This window comes from Puma concolor, chromosome D3 (assembly GCF_028749965.1).
Source record: "Puma concolor isolate L17-30 chromosome D3, mPumCon1.1.hap2, whole genome shotgun sequence".
NCBI lineage: Eukaryota > Metazoa > Chordata > Mammalia > Carnivora > Felidae > Puma > Puma concolor.
This window is the reverse complement of record NC_141678.1, coordinates 37200771-37217522: the sequence shown is the minus strand read 5'-3', so window position 1 is coordinate 37217522 and position 16752 is coordinate 37200771. Positions and strand designations below refer to the sequence as shown.

Here is a 16752-nt window from a genome sequence, read left to right as displayed (position 1 = left end):
TGATATTATTCTAAAGCCGTAAGATGAGTTATATTGGCGTTTGAGGCGTTCAGAAACAAAAATCTCTCCCAGATCTGAGCTGAGGAGCACATGCAGCAGGATCCGTCGGGTATTTCTCATGTTCATTTGACTACAAGCACTGGGGGTGCAAACACCCCGGGTCACCGGTGTATGGAACATTCTAGAAATCTGAATACTTTTTGCCTGTGTGCGTTAATAAATTGCTGCCTTGAGATGCTTAGGAGGTAGTAACTCCAAATCTATAAGTAAGACTTTGTTAAATATAATCAGGGTTTTAAATCTGTATTCAATATTCACCATCAGTCATTATTTTAATTATAAGAATGTAATCCATTTTTGCTTTGTACTAAATTAGTAGACAGAAAAAAAAAGCCCAGATTAATAATCTTTTCAAGTTATTCAGCACCTTCTAATTACTGGATTCTGTGGCTCTTCTGTCTCCATATTTGGATGCCATCTGTGAACACGAAAAGTATCTGGATTTCTTATTTCAGGTTGTCCCTGATCACGTGTTCTGGTTTAGAATGCGAACTCAGGTCTTGGTCCCCAAAAATGTTTGTTCACCCTCCCCCCTCTCCATTTCATTACCTGAATTCTTCCGTGCTCCCCATCCTTGAATCCTGCCATCCAGCCTTCCTGAGATGGCACCCTGTCCTTTCCCTGCCACTGATGATCACTCTGCTTGGTGACTTCCCTAATCCCAACTCCCTGTGTGCCCAGATCCCTAAGTAACGCCCACCAGACTCCTTTGCACTCCTGTTGCTTGTCTGCACTGGGACTTCCATTCGTTCACCCAACTAGTATTTACAGAATCAACACTAAATGCCAGGCACTGTGCTGGTTATTGGAAATAAGAACAAAATCTCTACCCTCAAGGAGAGACGGACAAGTTAACAAACCGTTACAAAACGATGAGCCCGGCAGGTGTATGAACAAACTGCTATGGCAACAAGCAGGCACAAAGCCTGAATGGGCGGAGCCGGGTAAGTCAGGGAGCTACGGGTGAAAGAAATGCCTTTCCATGTACTAGATAGAACAGTGTGTTCAAGGCTCACAGATGCAAGCCACCATGTCCCATTGTGGGAACCTGAGATATCTCAGAATGGCCAAAATAGGGTTAGCAGTGGGAGAAGAAGCTAAGGAGGGGTCTGAGCACACAGCCCTGGAAGTCCTGCTCACAGAGAGTGAGAAGCCATTCAACAAGAATGGGATGAACATGGCCAACTTCACAGTCCCTAAACACATGGGGACTTAGCTTTCTGGGCTCTTATTGGCTACATCAAATTTCATCTCAGCACTGCAGCTGGGCTGGTCCCTCCAGCAGAATTTGCCCACCCCTCTCCCCAGAAGATGGGCCCAGGTCCAGACTCTGGTTCTGTCAGTCTGGGGTTAGTTAGTACAATACCTCTCTAGGTATCTTTAGCTGGGAGCTGGTCTGCAAGGTCAAGACAGAGGTGTGTGTTTGGCAGGCAGTGTATGTGGTGTATAGGTGGAGGGAGTGAGTTTGGGTGGAGCTAGAAGGGAAATATTAAGCCAAACATTGGGAAAAAAACCCAAATTTCTGAAGGGAAGCAGGAAGCAAATGCAAAATGGATCATCAATTAAAGACAAGATCAGAGAAGGACAGGGAAGCAGGTGAGTAAGGACAGCTGGCCTTTGTTGTCACCGGACCTGAGAAGGTGCAGATTGGATCTGGGGAGAAGGGGGTGACCCAGATAAACACAGAGCAAAAGGCACCTGTGGCTTGTCCTTCTAAAGGAGTTGGGAGAGAGGGATATGGCACCAGATAGTGCCCATATATGGGATGGATTTACTAAATTTTTGATGGATCCTGTAAAGACTGAAAAATAATCCATCAATCAACTGCTGAGCCCTACAAGACCAGATCTTGTCCCCAGATGGAAGGGAATCTAAATGTCATATTTGATCAGGAAGGATTTAAAAAAAAATCTTTTTAACATTTATTTATTTAAAGAGAGAAAGAGGCAGAATGCGAGCCGAGGGGGCAGAGAAAGAGAGGGAGACACTGAATCTACAGCAGGCTCCAGCCTCTGAGCTGTCAGCATAGAGCCCGACACGGGGCTCGAACTCACAAACCATGAGATCAGGACCTGAGCCGAAGTGGAACGTTTAACCAACTGAGCCACCCAGGTGCCCCCCTATCGGGAAGGATTTTAAAGAAAGAAGGGCCTTTATATGTGACTAAGTCAGCAAACAGAGACTGAAACTGCTCATTTAAACCAGAATTGCAGCAATTACTATACATCAGCTGAGCACTTACTGGTGACACACACTTGTTGAGGGGCTCCTGGGACACAAAGAAGAATCTGTTTCTCTGAACAACTTTAATGACACAGGCTGTGAGTGTGGGGATCCCTCACAACTTTGTGGTGTTTAGTATCATCTCCACTTCCCGGTGCAATGGGAATCACATGAAACACACACGAAGCGAACAAGGATGGTGCTTGGGTATAAGCGCTCAGTATCCGCGCACACAAAGCATTAGCCTCCCAGCTAGGGCAGGCTCAGTGGGGTCAGTGTCCCTGATCTGCCTCCGTGGATAAGTTACCAAACCTGCATTGCTGTATGATTGCATTTCACTGGCACGGCTGAGTTTACGACATTCACATAGTGCCTTTCAACCCTGGCTACACAGAGGAATCACCTCTGGAGCATTTTTAAAGTGCAAATGACCAGCCATCACCCCAGACCCCATAAATTATAATCCATGGGGGCAGGACCTGGGCGTTGATGTTGTAAATTCTAATGTGCAGCCCAGGGAGAGAACTGTACTAATTGTGCCTCTTCACCTGGAGCACAGAGAAGAGCCAGCCAAACAGGTGAGCTCCGAGTTTCCCACAAAAGGAAGCCTAAGGAAACAGACATCACCTAACAGGGTGTTTGGTGTAGAAGAGCTGCTCCTGCAGCTCCAGCTAACACTGAACATTCTCTGTCTCACGATCTCCCGCCTTTCCCTGGCCCCAAGACTCAGCCTGCTCAGGTCATGGTGAACCGACATGACTAAAGGAAACAAAATATAATGGTAACATCTACAAATGAGACCTTAATCCCTCCGTTTCTTCTCTGACCATTATTTCTCCTGGAGAATTTTTTTTTTTTTTTTTTTTGTCATATGCACTTTTCAATTCTGTGGACTTCAAAAGCAAGTCTACCAACATCATCAAGAAATGCCTGGGATTGCAGCAAGGAAGGCAGCTGAGAACAGGGTCCTCAAGAGACATCGGGGTCCTTTGTACAACGGGGTCCCAGTGTATGTTCCTTGAGTGAATGAATGGATAAGTGAATTAGCAAACACAAGGACAAAAATTAGAAATATGGAATAGAAATATCAATCTCACAAGAAAATATTATTCCCTACCCTAAGAAGGTATTAGCTATTTAAAATGCTAACTCCCTTTAAGAAAAGCTACGGAAGCTTCTAAAGGCATTTCGCATGTTTGTGAATATCTTGAACTCCCCTCCACCCCACACTTCTAAAATGAACAAAAGAATACCCACGAATCCAGGAGTACAGTTGTCAGGAGCTGGGAAAACTAGATTTTGTGCAAAAACAGAGATGGTGTTTGGATGGAAGAGGTCAAAAGGTACAAACTTCCAGCTATAAATAAACAATTCCTGGGGAAGTAACATGCAGCATGGTGACCATAGTTAATAATACCCTGTTGCATATTTGAAAGTTGCAAAAGGAGTAAATCTTTAAAAAGTTCACATCACAAGAAGAAAAATGTGTAACTACATATGGGAATGGATGTTAACTATACTTACCATGGTGATCACTTTGTGATATATACAAACATCGAATCATTATGTTGTATACTTGAAACTAATATATGTAATATGTCAATTATACCTCATTTGAAAAAGAAAAAAGAAATGCCAAAATTAGAGGTTCAGAATAAAGGGGCTGGAAAGCTAGACAGGGGAATTCTGAGGGTGGGGAAAGAGTGCTAGCCGACCATAGTGCATAGTAACGGGGACAGAAGGTAAGCCAAGTGGCAGAAAGAGTTATGAAAATAACTTTTCTTTTAATTTTTTTTAACATTTATTCATTTTTGAGAAACACAGAGAGATAGAGCATGAGTAGGGGAGGGGCTGAGAGATAAGGAGACACAGAATCCGAAGCAGGCTCCAGGCTCTGAGCTGTCAGCACAGAGCCCGACGCGGGGCTCGAACTCACGGACCACGAGATCATAACCTGAGCTGAAGTCGGACGCTTAACAGACTGAGCAACCCGGGCGCCCAGGAAATAACTTATTTATTAGTTACTAGCCAATCTAGGGGCTGGGTAAGGGTTTTATGGTTGTTAAGGCAACCCCACCATCTCTGGAGCATTTGTGGGCAGTGCCACCCCCCACTGCCAATGGTTCAGGTCTGAGCACAAGAACCTCATACCCTCAAGTTATTTGTGCATTGCATGAAGTGCAGGGAGCTAAGGTTTTGATCTTTGCAGGAAAAATACCCCTTCTTTTTGACCTTGGCTGACAAAATTCTAGGCAAGCCATCCAAAAGAGGATCAGAAGGCAACTCTGGCTGGGTGGGATCCCTAACTTGTCTCACACACACACACACACACACACACACACACACACACACACAAACATGCAAATCCAGACACAGGACAGTTGATACAGGGCATCGTAACAAGGCAGCAGTAAGCTGCAGGCTGTGCTGGGTGGTCAGGTTGGGTTTTAGGTAAGAAACGGGGGTGCAATTAGGGTAAGGGGGTAATGCAGACCAATCAGACAGCTGGAAGTCCATACACTACTTGCAGTAACGGAGGAAGGAGGCGTTTGGGATAGACAAAGTTGTGGATAAGGCTAGGTAGTCCTGACTGAGCCAGACGGGCTATGGAGGGCCATGGCCGTGGCAGGAGTTGGAACTGGATGGGCCAAGGGGGCACACGATGACAGCAAGGCTTCAGCAGCACTGGCCTAACGGCAGTGTTAGAGCACGTTAGGAGAAAGCATGTGGGCATCAGACTTATTAGAAGTGGCTGGGGGAGCCCTTGGGTGGCTCACTTGGCTGAGCATCCAACTTCAGCTCAGGTCATGATCTCACCATTTGTGAGTTCGAGCCCCACATCGGGCTCTCTACCATCAGCACAGAGCCCGCTTCAGATCCTCTGCCCCCCTCTCTCTCTGCACCTCCCCCTCTTGTGCTCTCGTATTCTCTCTCTCAAAAATAAATAAACATTTTAAAAAGCGGCTGGGGGGCACCTGGGTGGTTCAGTCAGCTAAGTGTCTGACTCTTGATTTTGGCTCAGGTCATGATCTCACACGAGATCGAAGCCCACACTCTGGGCACTTGGCAGCACAGAGCCTGCTTGGGCTTCTCTCTCCCTCTATCTCTGCTCCTTCCCTCCTCTCATTCTCAATCTCTCACTCTCTCAAAATAAGTACATTTTTTTTTTAAAACCTTAAAAATATATTACAAGTGGTTGGTCATAGTTAGTTTAGACAGCTGGTGACTATTTGCAGTCAAACAAGGAGAAACAAATTTAAAAAAAAAAAAATCAGGGAATCGTTTAAAGGAAGGAACAAAAATTCAGGGAGACAATCTGGATAAGGGGATACAAAAAAAGAAAAAGAAAAGGTAGACGCAGCCAAGGGAACAGAAAGAAGGTCAGAAACTAGGGGAAATCCTGAGGGAAGTGATTGTAAGTGCTGGGCCTGAGGTAACAAGATAATCGCTGTTAGTCAAATTCTGTCACTACGAAAACGTTGGAAGACATTTAAAAGTGTGTGCTATGTAATAATCAGCATTGTGACATGAGGAGGTCCCCCCTCCCCCCAAATGTTCTCTTTTAACCAAAAATGATCTGCTAAACTCCAGCATCTTCTTTATTGTTGCGGAGAATTTCCTGAGGTTCTGACAGGAAATTAGGGAACGGTGCAACAAAATGCAGGAAATACTTCAGGGAATGGGGAACGATGGCATTTGCTATAAATACTCATTGATCTAAATTTGACATTCCCACCAGCAATGCAGGAGGTTCTCTGGCACAAGAATTTGAGTCCCACTGCCTGCTAGGCCAAAAGATCAGACTTCAAAGATACTTCAGGAATGAAGAGATTCAAACTTCAAACAGTAGATTCAGAAAAGAAAAAAAACGAAAAAAAAAAATAAATAAATAAATAAGGCGCGCACACGTGCCGAAGCCAGGATTTTATGAATTTCCACACCGCAGTTTCTGGATGAACACTCTGAGGTAAATGCTTACCCAGGCAAGAATGTCATCCACCGGGTTGATTTGGATTCTCACTGCCTCCATTGTCTGTCTCCTGCCCCCAAGCAAGACACAAAATCACTGGGAACAAGTTAACCCAAAGAAAGCTCTCCTGACTCAGCCTTGAAAAAAACAACAACAACAACAACAAAGACTCAAGTGGAAGGATTCTGTGCTATTAAATGGTTACTCTGGGCACTGTCACCCTCAGCATAAATTTAATTAAATTTTAGGGAGCTCCTGGGCGGCTCAGACAGTGGAGCTTCTGACTCTTGATTTTGGCTCAGGTCATGATCTCACGGTTCGTGGGAGTCCTAAGTCAGGCTCCGAGCTGACAGCACACAGCCTGCTTGGGATTCTGTCTCTCCCTCTCTCTCTCTCTCTTGGTCCCTTCCCTGCTTACGTGCATGTGCTCTCTCTTCTCAAAGATAAATAAACTTAAAACAATTAAAATTTTCTGTGTCTGCCATAGGTGTTCCAGTAACAAATCATACTTAGTTGGTGAAATAACATACCATTCTAAACTTCTAATAGAATTATCCTCAAACTTGACTTCTTTACATCATAAATCTCCTACAGTATACTTTTAAAAAGAACTTACTGCTTAAGGAATAGCTTGTCAATGCAACGGTAAGCGATACTTTCAGAATGAGTACAAGGTCATGGAATCGACTGGTGGCCGGCTTTTCAAATTCCAAAAGATCTAGGGAACACGGTTCTAATACCTTTCTGTCAAAGACCATGTTGGAAGGGACAAGTTGAAGGTGACAAGCGTCAACTGAAGTTCACAAGTATGTACATTCATTAAGTGATGTATTAATTCCCTGCAACAGGTGCACTGAAGTAGGAATGGGGAGCGGCAGTGGAGAGAGGAACACTGTTCATGTTCTGTCAGGAAATAACTGGGTCCTCCCTTATACCATTACAGAAGAAGTAGGTGTCATAAAGTAGCTTGCTTTGAGGAGTTATGTGAAGAAACATCTATGGAAGAACACACAAGAAACCAAAGTAGTGCTTGCCTCAAAAGAAGGTGACAAAAGTCAAGGCTTAATCCCTTTCTATATACCCTTTAGTACTCTTTGGATTTTGTTCCATGGGCATGGATTATCTATACAAAAACTTATTTTAAGTTGGTTGATTCGTAAGTAAAGATATTGATTTTAATTTGGCTCAGCAAAGTTGGGGGCTGTTAACTGCGAGGAATGTTGCAAAGCAACGAACATACAGATTATGAATAAAACCGTCCCTGGCCTCAAGAAGCTCAAGTCAGCGGGCGAGACAGGTTGGCGAGACAATTGTTTACACCACCATGATAAGTAGGTAAGTATGACAAGTGCACTGAGCAGAGAGACCCCTGGGAATTCAGGGAAGAGCATCTAAGAAATACTTCCGCATCCAGGGTACCAGGAAGGTTTTCCAGGATGTTGGAACCTAAACAGCAGACTTGCCTGACACTTAACAGCCTGTGTGTCAGGAAATACTGGTTGACTATGAGGAGGTACAAGTGTGCCTGAAATAACGGCCCTTAGCTCTGGGACAACAGGCCAGCCAGAGTCCCATCCTCCTTGGTTTACCCCCAGTGTGATGTCCCTGTTATTTTGTGTATACGTGAGAAACAGCGAGGGGTGCGGGCACCAGGCCAAGCCCATAAGGTGGCGTTTCTAGAAAAATCACAGCGAAGGCAGTGCGGAGAACGGAGAAGAGGGGAGGAGGGAGGTTTGGTGAGAGAACTATCACAATATTTCATGGGAAAAATAAACAATTCCTGAGCCTAGTCAGTAGTGGGGACAACAAAACCAAACCAAACCAAACATAATGTGGAGACAGATTTTCAGGGGGTAAAATCAACAAGTCTTAATGACCAATGAATGTGGGCAATGAAAGAGGGAGGTAGGCACACACAACGGGCGTAACAGTAAAAGCCATTGTCACGGGTTGTATGCCTGTGACACGAGGAGGTGCCCAACGCCACACCAATATTTCCATGTGTTATTGAATCACATGAATCCTATCCACATGAATCACATGAATCCTATCCACAGGAAGACTGACATTCAGAGATGTTAAGATGTTAACCAAGGTCATGGCTCATCAGAGGGACAGGTCTGGTACTTAAAGCCCAAGACTATTTGATTCCAAATCCAGACTCCAAACTGTGAAATGATTATGCATCCCAGAGAATACAGCTAAGAAGAGGGCCTCCCTCATAAGTTCTATGTAATATAGTAACAACGATGCTTGTAGATTACCTACTTTAAGGGCTAACCCTGCACTAAACACTGTTCCAAGCGCTTTTCTTGCATTGTTTCATGTCATCATTAACAGCCTCTCCAGGGAGGCACTATAATTTATTCCCATTTTGCAGATGGTGAAACCAAAGCACAGGACATTAAGTAATTTGTCCAATTCCGCCCAGCTAGTAAGGCCAGAGAATAAAACATCTAAAGCTTAAAGATCTATCTTGTCACTCCCCAAATTTGCTGCAGATGATAATGAATATCCATGGGACTTTATGAATGAATTATTATAAAATGATAGTGTTTCGAGGATGATTACCTTGAAATAAGTGGGTATATCAACATTTTATGATACGTGCTTATATAGCAATACAATTCTTTTTTTTTTTTAATTTTTTTTTCAACATTTATTTATTTTTGGGACAGAGAGAGACAGAGCATGAACGGGGGAGGGGCAGAGAGAGAGGGAGACACAGAATCGGAAACAGGCTCCAGGCTCTGAGCCATCAGCCCAGAGCCCGACGCGGGGCTCGAACTCACGGACCGCGAGATCGTGACCTGGCTGAAGTCGGACGCTTAACCGACTGCGCCACCCAGGCGCCCCAACAATACAAGTCTAAGAGTGGCACAAGACTTCACAAAACAGTACATGTGTTCATTTCACCTCTTTGTGGCATTTGAATTCTTCATCATGTCATATTAGCTACAGGGGTAGGCTTTATATTCAGTGTCTGGAAAAGAGGAAGGGAAAAGGAGTGGGCTGAAGTCCAGGATATATAGAAGATGGGCAGTGATGTTTATTACACACATCCTTGTTCCCAGCTGCTAAGACCAATATTTTTTATTGGCCCTTACCTGGGCAATACAGCTCCAGAGAAAAGAAAAATGTGCCTGTGAAATTCCCTAAGTCACATGTATGTTACTGTGAGTACATACATGCTAAATTTGAATGCTATGCCATTTTGATGATCAAGTAAATGTTCTTTTATTCACACAATACATTTTACCCCTATGCTTGGAAATACCTATTTTTACTTTTAAAAAAGAAGGACTTAAAACAGAAAAGCTGATGAGCCAACCCATGAAACAATTTTAATTCTATGTAATTGCTAGCTGTGGACTTAACCTTATTTTAAGAAAGACACCACCTTTTATTTTAGACTTAGGAATAACTCACTTTAAACAGGTTACATTTCAAGGTAAATGAGCCACTGGGTCCTATACTGTGAGTTGTAAGGTGATCCAGAGAGAGACTGCAGAAATTATAGAGAACTGCTGATAATCTAAGGGCTGTTAGATAATGATCATTTTCAAAAACGCAGGCACCAGATAGCTAGCTCATCAGCGATATAGGTCAGGATTATTTTATTATGACCAAATTATACCATTACACGCATCATTTCTGCTATATATGTAGGGCACAAATTATTATTTTTTAAATGAAAACTCCCTTTAAAATGCCTGTTAAGAAGCACAGTGTTGGTTGATGGGGTGGAGACCAGCAAATGTGGAAGGCGGTGCGATGAAACATTCAAAGGCTCCCGCTGTGGGTGGCTTCCCACAGCATCTTAAGCAGGAAAGCCCCATGAGGTCCCACTTTCTCCAAACACCATTCATAACCTCTGGAGCCAAGTGCTCGGCTCCTAGGGGCAAGAAAAACATTCGGAGCATCTCCTCCATCTAGAACTTTCAATTTCTGAGAACAATAAAACTGAGCCAAGCTGCACTCTGTGCACCGTGTGGGAAACTGGGACTTGTTCACTTTCAACAACCCCAGAGAAATGAGTTGGGCTTGCGGCGCCCTTTCTTGCGGCTCCTTTCTAGCACACAAAACTATGTAAATTCCCTCTATGTCCCAGCCCAACTCCCGGCAGAGCAGGCGCCTGGCATTCAAAGCGGTGTTGCCAGCTCCGGTCCAGTGCGTTCATCACGAATGCCTGAATGAATGAGATGGACACGTTTCTGTGGAGTTCACAACTCAGCACAATGCCCAAACACACAGTTTTCCCACGAGGGTATTTCGCATTCCGCCTACCTACTTTTGACTCGTACTTTTTTTTTTTTTTTTTAATGAAATGTCTATTTGTGGGACTGTGCCCATGGTCATATGTTGCACCATTACGATGCATTCAACAAATACTGTGACCGCTTAGCCAAGTAGAAGCGACGCTGGGAAGACTTAACCCTAGGGTCGAGTGGGGGGGGAATGGAGTGATCCGCAGAAAGGGAAAGAGGGATTCTGTTTCTCTCCCGGCATTGATAAAAGCCTTGAAAATCAGCTTGGGGTTTCCGTTCTCCGCAAACCTTGCCCAGGGAAGCACGGAACCGTGCAGCGAGCGAGCATGCAAAGTCCTTCGGTCGCCGCCGGCTCCCTCACCCCGCGGCCTAAATTCGCGCGGGGAATGAGCTGGTTTGGCCACTTCGGGGCGGGGGGTGGCACATAAAGCGCCCTTTCGGAAGGCGCAAACTGTGGCTCGGACGCCGTCTGCAGGGCCGCGCGGGCGAGTACTCCCGGTCCAGGACAGCTGGAGGGGGGGCGCGCTTCTCACTATGGCTTGTCCCCACTAGCCCACCTGGGCCGCGAGTGGCTCCAAGGAGCCCGCCCTTTCCCCGCGGCGGACCAGCGGGCTTTCCACTGCAGCACAATGAGGGCGACTCGGAGGATGCTTTTCCCATTCATTGCCCACGCCCGGCCAGCAGCCCGGGGCTGCGAAGTGGGGACCGCTGCAGGGTCGTAACGAGCCCCCCCCCCCCCCGTCCCGTACCCCCCGCCCCACTCCCGCCATCCCCGCACCGCTAGCTTCAGCGGCGCTCTGGATCGCAGAAAACAGAGCGGGACCTCCCCGGAGCCCGAGGAGTTTCAAGCCCAAGGGTCGGACGAGCGGGCTGCGTCCGTCCCGGGCGGCGTCCCCAGCCCTCTCTGGCTCCGCCAGGGAGACGATTCCCACGGGCCGCGCGGGAGACTCACGCGTGCTATCCCCCCGGGCCGGAGGTGAACGAGGATGAGCGCACCGACCCAACAAGCGGCAAAGCGGCGCGCTTTGTCCCGCAGCCGCCCCCGCCCGCCGGGGGACCGGAGACCAGGTCTCACCTCTCTGCTGGCACCGCGCGGCGACCCAGAGCAGCGAGGCCAGGAGCGCGACCCCCGCGCCACCGCCGCGCATCTCGCAGCCGCCGTTCGGGTGGGCTCCGGGAAGAAAGGCGCGGCCACGCGCGGGGTCTCTCCGCAGAGCGCGAGTCCGCCCTTCCCCGCCGGGCTCTGGCCTCCCGCCCGCCGGCCCCTCGGACACACCCCCCCGACCTCCGCCGCGCCCGCCCCTTCCCGCCCCGGCCCGCGCACACCCCTCCCCCACGGGGCCCCTCGCTCGGCCCCGGCGACCCGCGGGGACCGGCCGCTCCAGCTGGCCGCCCGCCCTGCGCGGTGCCCCGAGCGTCCAGACTCGGGGGTGTGACCCCCCCCTCCGAGCGGGAGAGGTGGGCGGAGAAAGTGTCTGGGAAGGAGGAGAAAAATCTGCTGAAGTGGGTCCGGGCGAGTGGATTCCGAGAAAGTATTTGCCCTGCCGACCCTCCGGCCCCACGGCGGCTCCGCGCCCAGGCCGGGCCCGGGAGCCGGGAGGACGCGCCGCTGCCGAGACCGGCCTTACCTCGCAGCCCGCGCCCCCCGGCGCCCCCCGGCCGGCTGCGTGCCTCAGCCTTCGGAAAGCCCCCCGGAGTGTAACTGACCAGCGCCCCTCTCCCTCGCAAGGTCGCCGGGCCCCGGGCCGCCAGACTCCTTTCCAGGCCGGGACTCGGGGCCTTAGCTGAGGATTTTGTGAAGATTTTTCTGAAAATGAGTTGTAACTTGTTTCCCACTTCGTGTAAGGAAGGCAAGAGGGGTCTCTTGGACTTAATTATTAGTTTACCCTTACTTACAGCGGGGGGAAAAAGATGTCCCCTTTTTTTTTTTTTTTTTTGGAAGTTAGTCTTAACACGAGAGTTCAACTGCTTTGTTCTTTTTTTTTTTTCTTTTTAACTACATCTGGTCCTTGTTAATTTTTTTTTAATTTCCTCTGATTTTTTTCTATTAAAAGTATTCACAACATTTTGCAGATCTCATTTTCTCACAGTGTAAACCCATGAGATCATAACCCCTTAGTACCTTCCCCCATCCTTCCCCCCCCCTTTTTTTTTTTTTGCCTGATAGGGAGATTTTATCTCATTGTGTCAGTTAGTTTGACACCCCTAGCAATTCCAGTTTTTCTAAAGACACTTCCTTAAACACTTAATAAATTATTATATTAGCGATTATCTTTTAAAAATCATAGAGGTAAAGAACAAAAAGGTAGAATTGGGCCCTTTAAAAAGGATTTGTTATGGGACACCTGACTGGCCCAGATTAGGTAGGGCAGGAGACTCTTAATCTTGGGGTTGTGAGTTCTGTCCCCATGTTGGGTGTGGAGATTACTTTTAAAAATCTGAGAAAAAAAAAGGATGCAGTATGGTTGAGTGAGAAAGCGTTCTTCACAGCACCAAATTTAAAATACAGTTGTTTTGGGGCGCCTGGGTGGCGCAGTCGGTTAAGCGTTCGACTTCAGCCAGGTCACGATCTCGCGGTCCGTGAGTTCGAGCCCCACGTCGGGCTCTGGGCTGATGGCTCAGAGCCTGGAGCCTGTTTCCGATTCTGTGTCTCCCTCTCTCTCTGCCCCTCCCCCGTTCATGCTCTGTCTCTTTCTGTCCCAAAAATAAATAAACGTTGAAAAAAAAAATTTAATAAAAAAAAAAGCAGCAGGTGGAATCATAAGGGGTCATCTGTCTCCCTATGTCCTGGGTTCCTAGAAATTCCGTTCAGACTCCAGTCAGACCTTATCTTTGAACTGCAGACAGAGAACTCACTTGTGATGTGAGGAAGCAAAGGGTCAACACATTTGGGGAAGAAATAGGAAGCGTCAAAATTTGCAAGTAGGCACAATTTGTCACCGCTCAAAATTGAGCAGAAATAATGCAGGGAGAGAAGAGTTTCCAAACTTCCAAGGGATAAGATGAAAACAGTAAAAATGTCACAATTCTGAGCGTCTTATAAAAATAAAAAGCAATCGCAGTAACAAATTTTCCCATTCTTTAGCATGCTTGGATAAATTGGCTGTAGCACCATGCAAGTTCAGGGGTGGCCCATTCAAGGTGCAAACGAGATAAGAATTTTTACGTTTTGTGAGAAAGTAGAAACTCAGCTCAAGTAAGCACCCACAGATGCTTGGTTCAAAGTCACCGATAAATAATAAACAGTGACAATAACCTAAATGCTAAGCAATACTTGGTTAAGTAGTTCATAGTAAATCAATGTGATAGGCTATTGTGTAGCTATTTTTAAAATATAAAACTTAACGTTTGCAAAAAGCATTGTGATATGTTAAGCGAGAAAAGCAAAATTCTAAACATAACAGGCATTCTGAGTGCCATTGTATAAAATAAGCACTCATGCAAACAAGAATCTAGAAGGCAGCACACAGAAAATACAGTTGTGTTCCTCTCATGAAAGGGTGAAGGGTGGTGTGTGGGTGTTACAGGTAGTGATAGAGGGCTTTGATCAGGCCCGGAGAAGGCTCACTGTTCCCCCTCACTTATTGAAAGCAACATCTTGGGCAAGTTCCCTCATCTGCAAAGTCGAGATAATGGAAGACAGACATATTATGGTCCTCATCTTTGTAGGACATTCAGCCTGGCAGTTAAGACAGAAAAAAGTAAAGGGATGCCTGGGTGGCTCAGTTGGTTAAGCGTCCGACTCTTGAATTTGGCTCAGGTCGTGATCCCAGGGCTGTGGGATGGAGCTCTCTGAGCATGGAACCTGCTTAAGATTTTTTCTCTCTCTCTCTGCCCCTGCCCCCACTTGTTGCTCTCTCTCTCTCTAAAATAAAAAGACAGAAAAAAGGTTAAAAAAAAAAAAAGCTATATATAGGGGCGCCTGGGTGGCTCAGTCGGTTGAGCGCCTGGCTTTGGCTCAGGTCATGATGTCACCGTTCATGAGTTCAAGCCCCGCGTCGGGCTCTGTGGTGACAGCTCAGAGCCTGGAGCCTGCTTCAGATTCTGTGTCCCCCTCTCTCTCCGCCCCATCCCTGCTTGTGCTGTGTCTCTCCCTGTCTTTCAAAAATGAATAAACATAAAAAAAATTTTTTTAAAGTTACATATACATACATATATATATATGTATGTATATGCATAATGAAACATCAGACTTCAGAGAGAGAAAATGGGGAACCAAGCATTGACCGGGCAGCCTGGGAAGGTTTTACCGAGGTTTGCCCTAAGAATTGAATGGGCTGATGTATGTAAATCACCAGCGCTCTGCCTGGCCCATGATAAATGCTCAATAAAGATGAATTATTTCAATTTCTTCCAGTACTATTCCATTTTCCAATTAAAAGGCAAAAAAAAAAAAAAAAAGCTCAGTTATGAACACTTTCATAATGAGAGAAGCCACTCAAGGGAGCTTGTTGAAATGCAGATCATAATGCAGTAGGTCTGAGGTTAGAAGTTTGAGTTTCTGTATTTCTAAAAGCTCCCGGGTGATGCTGATCTGCTGGTAGGCAGGGCACACTTTGAGCAGTAGAATTGCTGGTTCACTTGTCCTTGATCTTGCCCGCAAAGTGGAATCGATGGAGTTTTTAAAAGTATGCTGGTTTATACCCCCAGAGATGGTTTCAGTTGGTACCAGGTGTGGCCTGGATATCGAGATATTTTAAGGCTCTCCAGGTAATCCTAATCTCCTGCAACAGAATTTGAGAAACACTGAGTTAGACTTTACTGACTCCTGCATGGAAGGCAATCCAGGTCTGGCTATTGGCGGCTGGACCCACCAGAGGAGCCAGCCTCACAGGGGTACGGTCACAGGCAAGAGGAGGAAGTCTACCCTAGCAAGTGATTTTCCTGCGTGGTCTGATACTCACATAGCACAGACCTGGCCGTGATACCCAGAGTATGGGGCAGGACTGTTTCTCTGGAGGCTTGCTTTAGTTCTAAAGGACCTGAGGTTCCAGACGGGGACTCGGGCTCAGGAGCATCACCCTAGGATCTAGGAAGTAGGCTTGGTGTACAAAGCCGGGGGCTTGGTTACAGCAAAAGAGGCAAGAGATCAGTTTCTAAAATTGGGTTTTGGTGTTAGAGTCTGATCCAGGACAAAGCTAAGGAGGCTGAGTATAGGCTAAGCTCCTTAAGGGCCCATGGCAAGAAATAAAGTGATTAGGAGACTTAGGCTTAGGCAGCTTGAGAGTCGCAGGACTAGGAGACAAAGTAGGCAAATTAGGAGAAGTACACAGAATAATGGCACCCCAAAGATGTGGTCAGAACCTGGAATATGTTCCATTGCATGACAATGTGGGCCTCACAGATGTGATTAAATAAGGATTTTTCCCCCACAAATACATATATATTTATTCACTCAGAGCCCCAAACTGGAACCAAGCTATGCGATGTGTCCATCAGCAGGAGAATAGATTTCAAAATTGTGGTGTAGTTTACAATGGAATATTACTTGGCAATAAAACAGAATGAACCATTGACTCACACAACGTGAGGGAATTCCAAAGACATTGTGTTAAGTGAAAGAAGTCAGACACAAAAGGGTACTGTATAATTCCATTTATGTGAAGTTTAGCAACAGTCAAAACTGGTCAGAAGAAAACAGTGGCTGCTCATGGAGAGCAGGAACACTGACTAGAAGGGGACAGAAGGGCGTCTGGGGTAATGAACATTTTGTGTCCTGAGTGAAGTGTTGGCTGTATGATTATAAACATTTATCAAGATTCTTTCAATTATATAGACTTAGGACCTATGCATTTTTCTGTATAAATAAGGACCTTGAAGTGAGGCAATTTTTCTGGTTTATCTGGGTGGGCCCAGTATAATCCCAGAGGCCCTTATGAGTAAAATAGGGAGGCAGGAGAGCCTGAGGCATTTGACATGAGAAGGACTCAAGTGGCCGTTGCTGGTTTTGAAGATGGAGGGATGGGGACTGTGAGTCAAGGAATGTGGCAGCTTCAGCTTCTAGATGCTAGAAAGGCAGGGAAATAGATTCTCCCCTACAGTCTCCAGAAAGAACCAGCTCTGAGAACACCTTGATTTCAGCCAATGAAAGGCCATTTTGGACTTCTGACCTCCAGAGCTGTCAGATAATAAATGTGTGTTGTTTAAAGCCAGTGAGTTTGTGGTCATTTGCTACAGCAGCAATAGGCACTAATACATTAGATAAACACTGTCTCCCAGAAATCAAGTGGA

General features: G+C 46.3%; 1 protein-coding gene across 2 annotated transcripts in view; it reads right to left on the bottom strand.

The window, feature by feature from the left end:
• Positions 1 to 11780, bottom strand: part of LAMA1 (laminin subunit alpha 1) — a 168978-nt gene extending 157198 nt beyond the window's left edge. For both annotated transcript variants that reach the window (XM_086682493.1, XM_086682494.1), the window contains exon 1: positions 11597 to 11780. In XM_086682493.1, the coding sequence (XP_086538619.1) occupies positions 11597 to 11669 (73 nt within the window). In that variant the 5' untranslated portion in view covers positions 11670 to 11780. The remainder of the gene's footprint in view (positions 1 to 11596) is intronic.
• Positions 11781 to 16752: the final 4972 nt, after the last annotated feature.